This window comes from Rhinopithecus roxellana, chromosome 4, assembly GCF_007565055.1.
Source record: "Rhinopithecus roxellana isolate Shanxi Qingling chromosome 4, ASM756505v1, whole genome shotgun sequence".
NCBI lineage: Eukaryota > Metazoa > Chordata > Mammalia > Primates > Cercopithecidae > Rhinopithecus > Rhinopithecus roxellana.
The window spans coordinates 77955170-77970882 of NC_044552.1; the positions used below are offsets into that span (position 1 = coordinate 77955170).

The window sequence follows — 15713 nt, forward strand, 5'->3', positions numbered from 1 at the left end:
AGAGTGAGACCCTGTATCAAAAAGAAAAAAGAAAAAGAAAAACAGAAGCTCATGCTTGTAGACCAGATTACCTCTGTGGTTTTTTTAAATGCACGTAACAGTTGACTTGTGTTTTTAGATGTACAGGTAACCTTCACATCTGTTCTTGCATTTGAACCTGACAGCTGTGTGAGCTAGGCACAGGAGCTGTTATTATTTGCCTCTTTGCAGATGAGTCCACCTAGAGTTGGTGAAGGTAGTGACTCGTCCTGAACCACTTTTTCTCAACTCCCACCTACTTTTCTGGGGTAACCTGTCATCCCGATTCCTTCCTTGTGATCAAGTAGTGCTGCAGATAGGTTTTCGTAGATGGGTTAATATAATCCATTTTAGTGAACATTTTTGCCTTATTCTTAGCACTGGAGTACTAGGGTCCTACTTAGGAACATGTGAAATTATCCAATGATAATCTCCAGTGTCATTTAGCTTTTAGAGTACTTACAGAATTACAAGCAGTGTCACTCCATACAAAATTAAATATACCTTATACCTTATATACCTTATACCTTAAACCTTTTTACATTGTTCCACCTATTCATTAACCCAAATCTAGGTCGATTTAAACATTAACATGCATATGAATATTTATAATTATTTTTCGAATTACGATCTGAATAGCATGGGCACATTGCATTCAGCCGCTACACCTCGGGGCTCCCTTTCCAGTCTCTCTGTCTCTCTGTCTCTGTGTGTGTGTTTCTGCATATGTTTTTATTTTGGTTTTTTGGTTTGTCCTGTAGAACAGCAGATTCTTAAATGTGCATATGAATCACCTGGAGATCTTATTAAAAATCCTGATGTAGCAGGCTGGGGTGGGGGTTTGGGAGTGCACAGGTTTAACCAGTGTCCAGGTGATACCAGTGTGGCTGTTCTGTGAACTACGCCTTGAATAGGGAGGCTGTAGAATTTTCCACCTTCTGGAATTTTGCTGAGTTCATCCCCATGGTGGTGATTATGGTGTTCTTATCTTTCTCATCTGCCTGGTAGTTGGGTCTAGAAGCTTGCATAAATTCTGGTAAAGGCTACTTTAAAGATCTCAATAATATGTGACAAATATACTTCATAACTTTACACAGCAAATGTTCAGTGAAGCAGAAATACGGATCAGAAAAAGGTGGAGGAAAACTAAGTGACCTGTTTTAATGAAATTGCTGCTGCTCCCATATCTCATGTTGTACTTCTGCTTTTATACATGCCACACAACACTAAATCCACAGCAAGGTCTCTACTCCTTTCCACACAGATTCTGTATTCCCACTCCAAATTGTCATTTAAAGGGAAGAAAGTGAAGTCATGAGATAGCCTGAGAAAAAGTCATTTTTCTCTCTGTTTTTTCAATACATAATTCATTTAACTCTTTCACTTTCTCATTGCTTTGTTTACTGGGTTTCATGTTTGCAAACATGGAACATAGTGAGATAGGAAGAGAGGAAGAGACAAACTGTATGAGATGTGTGAGAATCTTTAGTGCCAGTGTATGTAGGAGAGCTTTCTTCTCTTGGCTTCTGGACCAAGGAGTTGCTCATCAGCGTACCTTGTTGTCATCTTCTTGTCATCTTCTCTCCTCCTTAGCTCCCTTCATGTATAAAACACACACATTCACACAGATGGATTGTATTAGCAATTCCATCAGTAGTAAGTGCTGCCCAGCTCAGGCATTGCTATGGTAACAGGAAGACATATGTTTCCTTGAATGTTACAGAACTGTATTTTAGTTAATTGGGGTTAAATAACTTATCATTTGGATTTTTTTTTTAATCACAAGACAATATAGGCAATGCAATTGGTTGGAACTCAGCTTTGAAAAAGCTTGTTTAAACCATGTCTTTTTTCATGAAATAAAAATTATGTTGTTTTTAAAGATGCTGTGAGATCTTTAGAGAGATGTTTCTTATTAAGATCTTTGTAAGTATTTTGTTTGTTATTAGTGTCAAGACAGTACTACATTGGCCAGGCACACTGGCTTACGCCTATAATCCCAGCACTTTGGGAGGTCAAGGCAGGAGGATCTCTTGACCCCAGGAGTTCAAGACGAGCATGGGCAAGATAGCAAGACCCCCTTTCTACAAAAAAATTTTTTAATTATATGGAGGTGGTGACATGCGCCTGTGGTCCCAGCTACTTAGGAGACTGAGCTAAGAGGACCACTTTAGCCTGGGAGATCTAGGCTGCAGTGAGCCATCGTCTTGCCACTACACTCCAGCCTGGGTGAAAGAGTGAGACCCTGTCTCAAAGAAAAAAAAAAAAAGATGCTGCTGTGGACAGTCTACTAATGTCATATGACCTAGTTGTACAAATATTTAGTTAGCTTGCAGTCTGAAAAGGCTAGCAATATGTCTGAGAGAAACTAATAGGTTTCTCTCGGTTCTCTTCTGTGTTTGTTTACCTGGAAAGATGCAAAAAGCCATTACAGCATTCTTAGTTTCGAGGCTGGTTTCATGAAATAATCTGTTCAGCTCAATTTGTATTTCATTCCTGTTGTGAGCAACCATAAACTTACAAACAGTAAGCTTTACATGAATTCTGCAGAAAGGTAGAAAGATGTGATTAGGCAGCAGGTTTCTGGGAGATGAGCCTGAACAATTCTCAGACATACCAAGATGGCTAGAGAAAAGCAACACCCTCCTTTTGTAGATGAGTAAAATGCAGTTTAGGGAGATCAATGTGAGCATAAACTTGTTTGGGGATATTCACCTACTGCTGTAGCAGCTGACACATCCTGACCACTTTCATCCAGGTTCTCATTTAATCCTCGCAACCACCCTATGAGGTGGGTGTTTCATTTTCCGTTTTTAGGGTTAGGAATGTGACCCTGTCTCCCCCAGCCAGTAGAGGCTATACTCTCTCATGCCAGTGCCTCCCTCCTCGCCCCAGGAGGGGGCTTCTATCCTCACGCAGCATTTTCTTACCTGTAAAATCTTATCTGAAGGTATTTTATACAGTTGTACATTTTTAGTCTGTTAGTCAAATTTTTTTAAATTATCAAGTTAATATACATAGATATCACGTGGTTTAAAAAAACCTTACAATGAAAAGAACTGACTCCCCTCCAAGCTGATCTTAGTCCTACTCCGAAGGAACAATCACTTTGAAACACTTGTTACCCACAGTGCTAATCTTTTTTTTTTTCTTTTTCTTTGAGAAAGGGTCTCACTCTGTCATCCAGGCTAGAGTGCAGTGGCAGCATCACAGCTCACTGCATCCTCCACCTCCCAGGCTCAAGATGTCCTCCCGCCTCAGCCTTCCGAGTGGCTGGGACTACAGGTGCGTGCCACCATGCCTGGCTGATTTTTGTATTTTTTTTGTAGAGACCAGGTCTTGCTATGTTGCCCAGGCTGGTCTCAAATTCCTGGGCTCAAGTGATCTGTCCGTCTTGGCCTCCCAAAGTACTGGGATTCTAGGCAAGTGACTACCTTCTCACCAACTCTAGGTGGACTTAGTAACTTTTATCTACTGACCTACTTAGCTCACTGCTAACTTCCCCTCCGCTTTCTGCTCAGCATGGTGAGGTCACTACTTTTTGTTCTTTTATTGTTTAACTTTGTAACATTAAACAATGCACTTAAATCTCTGTTTCTTCTTCTTGCTGGACTAATTTTAAAGGTGAGGGACATTAGGGCTGGGCCCAATGGCTCACTCCTGTAGTCTTCACACTTTTGGAGGCCAAGGTGGGCAGATCAGTTGAGCCCAGGAGTTCAAGACCAGCCTGGTCAACATGGCGAAACCCTGTCTCTACAAAACATGTAAAAAATAGCTGGGCATGGTGGCCTGCCTGTGCCTGTAATCCCAGCTACTCAGGAGACTGAGGACCACCTGAGCCTGAGAAGGTTGAAGTTGCAGTGAGCCAAGATTGCGCCATTGCATTCCAGCCTGGGCACAGAGTGAGACCCTGCTCAAAAAAATAATAATGTTTTTTTACAGGTGAGGACATTAGCATCCCTACTTTCTTATTCTTCCCCCTTCTACCTTCTAACTGTTCTGGGTCTCTTCTTTTACTTTGAAATGGTCAAGTTGTTATATGTTCTCTTTTATAACTGCAAATAGCCTTTGTCTATGAATTGTTCCACAAAGTCTGGGACAAATAAACAATGTTGAGATTATTGTGCTTTATGTAGAACCAAGTAGTGGGCAATGCTTACATTTATTTCTGTTTCCAATGTCATGACTCTTGTTCTGTTCAGAGGAGACTGTTCCTAAAAATCAAGTTCAAGTGGATTCTTCTTTGGTATACAGCATGACAATCATGCCACGGTTTGCTTTATGCCTTGACTCTCTTTTTTCCCCTAAGGTTGTTTCATTGCCTTGCTGTTGTGGGACACATTCACCATATCCCTGGGGTCTTCAGGCTTCTTCCTCATTCTCTCTTTTAGTGAAGCCCATTTCGTTTTTTCTTCAAGTCTCTGAGTGGTTGTCCTTTGTTTGAACCCTGCCTTTTCATACGGCTTGTTGTTTCTATGGGCATTTCTAGTTGCCTTCCTTTTTCCTTATCCTTGCCTTTTCTGTCCTTATGTCCTTTCTCCTGGTTCTGTGGCCCATTTTTCCTAGAGACTTTCCTTACAGAGGCTGCCGTCCTCCAGCCTTATCCTGGACGGATTGTTCTCTGGGCTGTTGCATGGCTGCCAGCCTGGATCCTGCCCTCACTTTTCTCCTGGATTCATTCACCTTCTCCTCTACCCTGTTTCTTCTATGTGAGCAGGAAGGGGCCGCAGCACTTTTGCTCCTCCTTGGTTGCTCACACCACACCTTGTGGTCTGCAGCTCAAGGCCCTGATGGTGCATCCGAGTAGTTAGGGACTGATGTGAGAATGTGCTCTTGGGGCCGAGTAGACCTCATCACGGGACCCACTAAGCTACTCCAACCTCTGCATTTGCCCTAAGTTTTATGCTTCGCTTGAGTTCCTCAGTGCTGGTGCTGAGTGTATTAAAGGAAACATTTGGTGCACAGGCCAAAGCTACCCTTCAGTATTGTTGTTCAGAAAGCTTCAATTCAAACTCAGTTTCCTCAATTAAAAAAAACTTAGGATATAATAAGCAAAGACAGGAAAAGAAATAATTCTTTCCAGAAAAAAAAAAAAAAAAAAGCCATTAAAGCCTTCCCCATTCCCGTTCTTCAGAAATTGTACAATCTAATTAAAATTCTAAACTCCTGTAGGTTTTTAATTACTTGCTAAAGCAGTTGGCCAGATGGTTAAACATAATAAAAATAATAACGTTTTGAAAGAAATGGAGCAAACGTCATTAAAGTTAACAGGGGAGAAAAGAAAATCTTAGCACATTATATTAGCTTACAGAAATGTTGCTCCTTTTTAAAAAGTGTGTTTCTTAAGCAAGGATAAAAGTCACCTGACACATTTCACATCATGGTACTCGACTTATTTGAAGCTCAGATTTGAGATAGTTTGTTCATCCTCTGGAATAGGCATGACCTTCACTCTAGATTTAAGAACAGCAAATGTTTACTTTTACTTCCTAGGAGAGGCCCTCAGGCCCTCCTGTAATTAGAAGTACACTGAAATAGAAATAAGATTAATAGGGACAGAATCTTACCTCATTTTTTCTTACCCTGTATGCCGGAGATTTGACTGTCCTGTAAGAGCTCCCTGGTTCATGTATAAAAAGGCCTGCTCTCATTATGTTAAGTGAAATAAACCAGGCACAGAAAGACAAACTTCACATGTTCTCACATATTTGTAGAAGCTAAAAACTAAAAGAACTGAACTCTAGGACAGAGAGAGTAGAAGGATGGTTATCAGAGGCTGGAAAACGTAATGAGGGTGGAGGGAGGTAGAGGGGAAGTGGAGATGGTTAATGGATACAAAAAATAGGTAGAAAGAATGAATAAGACCTGGTATTTGCTAGCACAACAGGATAACTATAGTAAAAAATAAGATACCTTTTTAAAATAACTAAAAGAGTAAGTTGGATTGTTTGTAACACAAAGGATAAATGCTTGAGGTGACAGATAACCTATTTACCCTGATGTGATTATTTCACATTGCATTCCTGTATCAAAATATCTCATGTCACTCATAAATATATATATCCACTATGTACCCACAAACATTTTAAACTAAAAAAAAAGTTTTTGTAAGGCCTTCTATGGTTCTTTAACTCAAGACTCTGGAAGACAGAGAAGGATCTGCAGGGCAGCCCCAGCCTGCCCTCCACGGAGGTCGATGTTTCGTCTGCCGTTGTAGCCGGTGACCCTCAGGGACATGGAGTGGGTCTTAACGATGGGTTCCCCTCCTTCCTCACCAGCACGCAGCCCTAGCTGCTGTCTGAACGTTTCTGCCCAGGAGAGACTCTGCTGGCCGTATCTGAAGCCCCTTGTGAGAGCCCACGGTTTGGTCACCCCCTGCCATCCGGCAGAAGCAGAGGTGTCCACTGTTAGCTCAGGGCTCTCACTGCTGTCTCAGTCTTCCACATGTGCTCAGTGGCCTTGACTTGGAGTTTTTCTTTCTCAGCCACAGCACGGCAGCCTGGTGCTACAGTTCTGTTTCCCACCTGAACATACTGCGACTGTGGCAGACAGCACAATTCTGCTCCACTGGCTGCACCTTCTCGATGCCTTGGTCCTTGTGGAAGTCCTTTGAGCAGAGGATTTTTTTGCCACTTGGTCTAATACGAAACATCCCTCCAGCAACAGTAACTCTTGACGTAACTGTTTAACAGTTTCACACCTGTTAAGTCTGGATTGCAGTTCAGTATGATACTGTTTATATGCTTTCATAATAAAATGTATTAACTGGTAGGTAGAAGGTGATTATAGCTAACAGAAAAAAAATTACTACCAAAGTCTTTTCCTGATCACAGTAAATACAACAGGATGGAGTTAACCACTCTGCCTCCCAACTGTAAAAATAGTTTTAATAGAAAACTAAGAATCAATTTTCTGGGAAATTTATGGGTATGGAATTATTTGCCCCTCTACAACTGGGAATAACTGAAAAGTAAAGTATTCTACAGAGATCATGAACCTTACAGTAACATCCTTGAAGGACAACAGTGATTTGAAAAAGCACTTTACTAAAGATAAGCTCTATTTTTTCCTCTCTCTTCTCATGTTCTCACACCTCTAGAAGATAGTTGGGCCTCTGGGCAAATTTCTGATGATCCGTGAGTACATAAAATTAATGAAAAGCCAGGCACACCTGTAGAAGTTATTTATTAATGTTCAACTTGTGAAATGTAAGAGCATTCCCTTGAAATATAATATTCCCTCATTTTTTTTTGTTCATATATAAATTGGTTTTGGATGTATTAGGGCTTCAAAGAAATAATTTCCAGCTATATAGGGATGGACTCTGGGTCTTTCCATTGAACCAGTAAGTCTCCTGATGGGGCCAGAGAGCCCCATGTCTAGGGGCCAGGTGAGCCCCTCACTCCTCAAAGCCGGCCTTTCTGGTGGCCATGACAGTTGCAGATTCTGAGGCAGGGCAGGTGATCCTTTTGTCTTCCTGGATGTGAATGTTATACTTGGCCCTCAGTGGTACAGAAGGCCAGGCTAACGGGTTGGTACAAAGAGTAGACACTGTCTGTGATTCTGATTCCAAGTGAGGGGTTGGCAGCCAGCTGGCACCGAGTAGTCCCTGGAAGTGGCAGGTTGGGCTGTGCTCCTGTCTGCCAGTGTGTGTACCACGGTGGACAAGCAACAAGGCAATGTTGTTGTAAGCACAGGGACTTGCCAGGGGGGTTGCACATTCTCAGCCACAAAGCTTGAAATGAAAGTGAGTCAAGAACTTTTGTAGAGAATTTCCATCTTTCCAGGCTGTTAGGCCTCCCTGGTTATAGCTAACAGGACACCTCTGCTCCTTCTAGGATGTGTTCTAAGTGGTTCACACCCTGGTGAGAAATAAGCTCATTCATGGCATCTACCCCTCTCTGTTTGTTTTCACGGATGTCTTTGCTTTAGCTTCTGAATATACAGTAGAAATAATAGTACAGATGTGGTTTGGGCGAATTGCTCTGAAAAGTGCTTTGAGTTTCTGAGAAATAAAATAAGACAGCATGAAAGACCAGGAGTGATTCCTTTTTATTTCCCCAACATTTAACTCATTGTCTAGCACCTTGTGGTCACTCCCTGATTCCTTTTACTTATTGGATGAAAACACTGTAGCAGGTGATGGTGCTATTAAGCCTGTTGATATTCCCTTGAGAGAACAGTGTTCTTGTCCATGCTCTAAGCAGTGTCGAATCAATTCTACCAAAGTGATTTCCTTCAGGGGACACACTACAGAGTGGAGTGATGACAGTTCCTTTTCCTAATGAGATTTACTGGACCCTGAAGCCTGCCTGTGCTTGAGGAATGCTGGCGATGCCCTACTGGGAGACCCGCCAGAGATTAAAGGTGATACCCATGTCTTTTTCCCTCATCCTCAGGATCCTTTCTGAGGTTCCCTATGTGGCCTTTCAGAGGAGAGATTTTTTTCATCACTGTGTACTTAAGGACATTATCAAGGTCCTGGCTATGTGTGGGGTACTTCTGTGAGGCTGCAGGAGAAAAGAGGCCTTGGTTACAGCATTCAAGATGCCTGTTTTCTAATAAGGAAGAGATGTAAGTACTGTAACCACAATGTGACACAGAACATGTAAGGGCTGAAGCTATTGAGATGAAGAGGGTAGAATCTTCCCACAGGAGTCAGGAAGGGTTACACATGAAGGAGGTGGAGTTTGAACCCTGCTTGAGGAAACGATAGGAGTTTGGTGGTTAGGGATGGGAGCGAAGGAACCATTCCAAGTAGAGGGAAAAAAGCAAGAGGAAAAGAGGAGGATGGGCTGGATTTGAAGAGCAGTGAGTTTGCAAGAGCTTGGACTGGAAGAGGGAGGGAGGCCCAACTTGGAGGTCCCTGGATGTCACCCCAAGGATTGTGACTGACTCTCATTATCCCTTTAATGTTATATAGTAAGTTCCACAGCTCTTCTTCTTCCCCAGCAAACATGGTGGGAGTAGAATAAATTCTTTCACAGAAAAGCTGAAAACTCTTGGGAAGTTGTTACTTAACCATTTCCTTTTGTGTTGAGTCCTCCCTTCATTTTCTCTCAGTGAAAAAAAATGCAAGGATAGGTGAGAGAGTTGGGAGGGTCGGATAGCATTGTGGCTCCAGAGTATAGATAGCTGCCTCAGTATAACTGTAGGATGTCCCTCCTGGTTTGATAGGTGAGCTTAAAAACCAGAAACCACTTAGTCCTACTTCCTCAGACGAAATAAACTGGGTTTGTTTCTGTTAAGCTATTATACAATTGTGTCTAAATACGATTTATTATTGATTTGGTTTAATGCTCTTAGACATGCCATCTTATTGTTTGTTCTGAGAGTTTTGTCTCATTGTAGTTACTCAGCCTAAGTTAATATTTTATGAGACCCAGTGATAACTTAAGGCTAAAAGTATGATAGAAGCCAGGGCTATTTTTTGTTTTTAAAGACAATTTTGCTACACTCAGGAGAGCTAAGATTGAGAAACACAAACCCCCATTTGAGCACCAGGCCTACTTCCTTTATTGACCGCTCTTATGAGCAATGATGAATTGTAACAGATTTTCTCATTATTAAGTCCATAGCCTTCCAAAGACCATAGTAATCGATTTTTATATTCTTACAAATATTTACAAAGTGGTTATTACATCCCAGGTACTGATCTAAGAACTTCACAAATATCAAGCTGTTTTATCCTTATAACAACCATATGAAATAGGTGCTGTTATTATTCCTATTTTACAGACAAGGAAATTAAGGCACAAAGAAGTAAAGTAACTTGTCCAGGGTCACACAGATAGTATTCACTGCCATATGAGTAGACATGTGAAGTAAAGGTTGTGTTTGGTGTGTTTGATGTCGCTGGGAAAGGGGAAGAATTTGCCTGAGAACTTCCCATGCTGTGCCCTATGCAGAATTGGGTTCTTGGACCATTTTATTAGACGCTTCTTTTCTACAGTTTATGTCAGTAGTTGTCATTCAAGAAACTCAGTATTTTTGCTGTGAATGTCTGTAAGTGAACAATTTCCATATATGTACAGCAAGTATACATTAGCTGTACCACAGTCGAGCCCTGAATATTTTCTTATGTTAGAAAATGTGACTGGTAGTAGCATTTCCCCAGATGTATAGCAGTGACTGGACAGTTAATAAGAAATGACATTTAGTCATATGTTCTATAGGCCCAACACCCTGCTAAGCACATCATATGCATTATTCAGTTTAATCCTTCCAACAATCCCATGGAGCAGATTCTAAGAATATCCCCTTTTTATAGACATGGAAACAGAGGCCTAGAAAGGTATTGTAATTGAGTGCAGGTTGCAGAGTAGGGATTTGAACCCTGGAACTATTTCCTGAGCCTCTGGTCTTGACCACTCTGCATGCTCCCTCCCCATGTGCCATACCAGGGGCCAGGAATGACCACTCATTCATGACTGAGTGCCAGGGCAAAGTCTTTGCTGCTGTCTCAGCCTCCCTCCAGGAGTGGCTGTGTGGCATGCTCATGGCCCATGGCCCTCCTTGCTGGTTGTGGCATTCTCCCTGTGCTGGCCAACCCGGCTGTCTGCTCCTGACTCCTGGCAGTGAATGACAGCTGATCTTGACAAGCTTCTGCGATCATCTTGTGGCAGATCTGCTTCATGTCTTAATAGATCCTCCACTCGCTTTTGCTGTTAGCACGTATTGAAAGAGCCAGGTTTCACCCCATGTCCCTCCACCATCAACCTTCTCCCCAGCTAGGTTCAGCATTTGTGGGCTGCCTGAATGCCACTCCACCCTATGACTGGGCAGCAGGGAGATGGGTGTGGGCGGAGCAGGTGGAAACCCAGACAACATGGATCCTGACAGTGATGGTGGTGACTGTGAGGAGGGGAGTTTATGCAGTCACGTTAGCTGCTCATTAGGCACCTTGAGAGGCCTATTGATAATGACTTCTACTCTTACTTTTAGATGTATTTTCTTCTACACCAAGCATGGTATCCATGGTAGATGCTCGATAAGCATTTGGTGAATGCATGAGCCAGTGAGTGACTGAATGAATGAATTGTTGCCTGGTTCCTTTGATTAAATGCAATCCTAAAAGGCCCTGGGGATGCGTTTTCTCCTGCTGCTACCTGGGATTGTGTTTCCTCCACTCAGCTCTTCCCTCCTGAATGCCTGGCCTTTCTTCCTCTTCCCCTTTCTCCTTTGCGTATCAGCCCAGGGAGTGGCTGGACTCCATGGTGGAGGCAAGAAATGTGTTTTAGGTGATATTACAGATGGCGATAGGTTCCATAATTTTAGAATAGAAGTATTCTTTGGGGAAATTAGGAGTTAAATCAACTTTCAGGGGCTAATATGAGACCCAAGCGCCCACATATGATATTAATGTGGGAACATGCGTTTTGAGTCCTAAACAGACTGTGGGGCAAATCCCTGGGAACTGAATATATTTGAGCAGCTCAGATCATCCAAGCATGTGTGGTGGAATCTGTCCCTCATCTGTGCTCCTGACTGAGAGTCTCTTCTTGACTTGGTGGTTTTCCTGAGATGCTGGATTGAAATAGAATGGTTTCTGGAAATTGTGTTCTTGGTACTAGTGAGAGATTCCTACAGTTTTGTTTTCCAGTTGGAATTTATAATTGATACATCACACCAGCGTCTGGGCAGACTGTGCCTTCAGTGGTTTTCCCTCCTGTATCTTTCCACAGATGTGTCATCCCCACACCAGCGAGCCTCTGCCAAGATGAAACCGATAGAAGAAGGAGCAGAAGATGACGATGAGGTCTTTGAACCAGCATCTCCAAATACATTGAAACTCCATCAGCTGCCTTGATCAGAGAGAGAATTCAGATTACCAAGACGGAACGTGTCTTGAAGAGATCCTGAAAAATACCAGCACTTTTTCGTGGCTTTTAGGTTATTCTGCTTTAGTGCATCCAGGCTGGTAGCGTCTGAGGGAGGAAGTGAGGAAGGGTCAAGGATGGACGGGTTCTTTCACTTACCCTTTTTATTAGTCAGCTTTTAAAGTAATGTTTTACTGAGCCTTCTGACTATGCCTTGTTCTCTTTTGAGATATATATTTTCACAGTCTTTTCTAGATATATTGTTTTAACTTAACAAATCTTAGCAATCTCTCAATGCCTTTTCACTTACTTTTTTCCAAGTTGTGATTCTTTTCCTCACAGTCTTTTTTGTTCCATGGCAATGGGGTTGTCCATTTGATAATTTTAACAATGTAAGTTTAAATTTGAGGCTAAGGTAACGTGAAAAAGCAGGGAATCTCAAACTTTATTCCATATTGTTTAACAGGACGTTTTAGAGAAAGGTGTGATTTCACTGGTTTCATTTTTCTCCCAGGCCGGAAGTATTACCCCACTGGATCACCTTCCTTACTTGGGCTCTGTGTCGGTAACTTGATGATGAACACAACTCTCAGACTTGACTCACATGACCCTTGTATTATGCCGTTTATAAACTGCTCTGAAACCTGAAGCGGGAAAGATAACAGATGGTTTCTGAGCATGGGGTTAACCTCCAGCCAAACTCAACTTCCTTGGGATTTGGAGTCACCTTGTCCTGCACACACTGGTGTGGGAAACACTTTATGTAGGTTGGGAGGACAGGAGAGTTAAATGGCTGGGCAGGTGCCACAGGATGCGGTGACTGAAAGATCCGCTTCATTCTTTGGTCTGTATTCTGAAGTTCCAGATTGTTCATCTAGAGGCAGAGACGTCGCTTTTAAAAAAGTGCCAGATGCCCCAGTGCCAGAGCTGTGAACATGAACACAGTGGACGGCAGAGGGTTTACCACAGGCCAGGCTGTGGACACCCAACCCAGATACTGCAGTGAGGGCCTTCATTCCAGAGCTCTCTTTTCTACTGAAATCATGGTTTAGTAAACAGTGGCGTTTGGCTGGTGGGAAATGCATAACTGGTCAGTGTGTCTGGTCAGCGTGGCTGTGGCACTTGGCCAGGACACTCCGTTGAGTGAAGCTCATTGATTGGCCATGCTGGTCATGTCTCTTGCTTCATCCACTAGAACTAACTTTGAGTCAGTCCCCTGTTAGGTTAAATGGCTAAGAAAAGTTCCAAATCAAATTGTTTTCAGGTGAACTGAGCCAAAAGCAGCAACTCTTCCCATGAGGTGATTTCTGTTAGAGGAGCCATATAAATAAGCTCATCTAGGGTCACCTCATTTTCCTAAATATGTTTTTAAAGCAATTATTTTAGTAATTTCATTTGAGTTAAATTTACATGCTCGGTCACTCATTGAGAAAATTTACGCAGAGTCTGAATCCAGTTCCTGACATCTTCATCAGATGTTGGTTTATTGACATCACAGTAAAAAGGCTGCTGTCGACCGGACACGGTGGCTCACACCTGTAATCACAGCACTTTGGGAGGCCAAGGTGGATGGATTACTTAAGCCCAGGAGTTCAAGACCAGCCTGGGCAAGACCAGCCGTGGGCAACATGGCTAAACCCCATCTCTACAAACAAAATTAGCTGGGCGTGGTGGTGCGCACCTGTATTCCAGCTACTCAGAAGGCTAAGGTAGGAGGTTCGCTTGAACCTGAGAGGTTGAGGTTGCAGTGAGCCCAGATCACACCACTGCACTCTAGCCTGGGCAACAGAGTGAGACCCTATTTCCAAAAAAAGGCTGCTTTCACTGTACTGCTGCAGCAGTTTCTTCAGGTAGCTAAATTAGGAACTTGTTTTGGAGAAATGAAGCAAAGGTGAATGACAGCCTAGGCTTTCTCTCTCAGAAAGAAGAAATTCAGAGAGAAATTATAAAGCTCTCTCAAGTTGAACTCTCACGCTCTCACTCTCACCCTCTCCCTGTACCTGAGAGCACAGGTGTGACTGTGACATCATAGCCGATACTACTTTCCTTTACCCACTGGGGTAAAGTTAGGCAACCCATTTAGTTTACACATGCATAAGACTAATTTACAAAATCACTCTATACAGTCATTAGATGTAACATCCTTCCCTGAGTAGAAAATAATGGAGTAATGGATGTGTTTGGAGATTATTTTCTGTAATCCTGGGAACAAACCTGTTTTAAAAGCACAGTGCTAAAAGTAGGTGACATAAGACCATTTACTGTTTTTATTAAAGTGTGTGTATCAGTGTCTCAATGTGAAGATTGTAATCTCAAGGTTAGGACTCTTAAAAGAGCCACTTTAGCCTGAATGGGAAACATGAAACTATTTTTAAATACACACCTCTGAGGAAGACAGTGAGACTCTGAAAAAAGGTATAAGGCATTGAGAAGCCCTCCCATATAGACTTGATTGCAAAGAAGCAGATAAGAAGACAGAAAAGTGTTTTAAATGTAAGATCTCCTATGGAGTACTTTAAATTCATTTATACAAATGAATAAGTACATCTTTGTATAATGCATAAATACATAGATAAAAACACGTTTGCTGCCAGAGTTCCCAGTAAGATGCTTCCTGTGTTTTTTGGCCTTTACTTAGCTGAATGATCAAAGTTCAGAAAATGGTCGCAAAAGTTACTCCATATACAACCCCATATCTACTAGTTTTAAATCTGGAGTGTAATATTTATATTAGAATGTATATGTCATTTAAAATATTTTGAAAGCCCTCATAAATATTTATATTTACTAAACTAATAGCATAGACACTATATAAATCTGCAGTGATGCTAAAATAAATTAGTAATAATGGGTGCTATATAATTATTTTTAGTTATCATCCCTGGCTCTCTGGAATCTTCTCCATTTCTCCCTATCACTCAATTTCCTTTTAATCATTGGACACCTTTGCGTTTTGCTGCTAACAGTGTGTGTATGTCACCCTCTTTATATCTGGTGTTCCCACTTGTCTGAAGCTCTCTTGGTCTTAGAACCTGGAGCTGCAGATTCCACCATGTCAGCTCCCATCACAGCCCCAAAGACAGAGTCACTTGGTTGCTGGAAAAATCTCTGGGGAAAGCTGGTACAGCCTACACACTGACCTGTCCCCAGTGTTTCCAGGTAATGACTTGGCACTCCAGAGAAGGTTTCATGTTGTTGCGTGTGGTGGCTCCAAGCCAAGCGCCTGGCATGCAGGTCAGCCCCTCCCAGCAGGGCGTGGCGTCATCCTCTTCTCAGATGCCATGTTGCAGCCCCAAGGTCTCACCATTTTGTGGTTTTTAGAAACCCATTTTCTTGGTCATTTATAAAGCTGCTTTATAGATATCTTTGATCCTGGCATGCCTTGGTTTCCTCTCCCTTCCGTCTTTCCAATCCTGGTTTCCCTGCACCTCTTTTAGTAATTCTCAAATCAAAGTCCCAAGAATTTGGAATGGTAGGATGCTGTGCGGGGAGCTCGAGGCTGAGGCGTAATCACCACTTCGGTTCTGCTCCTCGGGACATGCTTCGTTACTCACGGCAGCCATGTTTGATTGTCACAGAGCCCCCGAATACTGCCTAGAGTGACACACTGTAGGTATCATAAATTTTAAGAAATCTGCTTTTAAGTACTGTTTATAGGTTTTTCTGTTACACTTGCAACCTAGTTTTAAAATACATGAGGATTTTATGAAAGCTTTATACAGACCTTTATAGGAAACTCATTCTTTGATTTTAGGTACTGTTTAAATTGGTAACACTTACTTTATAATAAAGATGCTTTTTGTCTGGATACAGCCTTATAGTTTAAAATATCTTCATATATTGCCACTTGATCAAATAAATTTCTTACTTAGAAAA

The 15713-nt window shown here is 42.1% G+C and overlaps 1 protein-coding gene across 1 annotated transcript in view; it reads left to right on the forward strand.

The window, feature by feature from the left end:
* BVES (blood vessel epicardial substance) overlaps window positions 1-15713 on the forward strand; it is a 40080-nt gene extending 24367 nt beyond the window's left edge. Inside the window, exon 8 of the mRNA XM_010352512.2 lies at window positions 11703-15713. Coding sequence (XP_010350814.1) covers window positions 11703-11827 — 125 coding nt within the window. The 3' untranslated portion in view covers window positions 11828-15713. The remainder of the gene's footprint in view (window positions 1-11702) is intronic.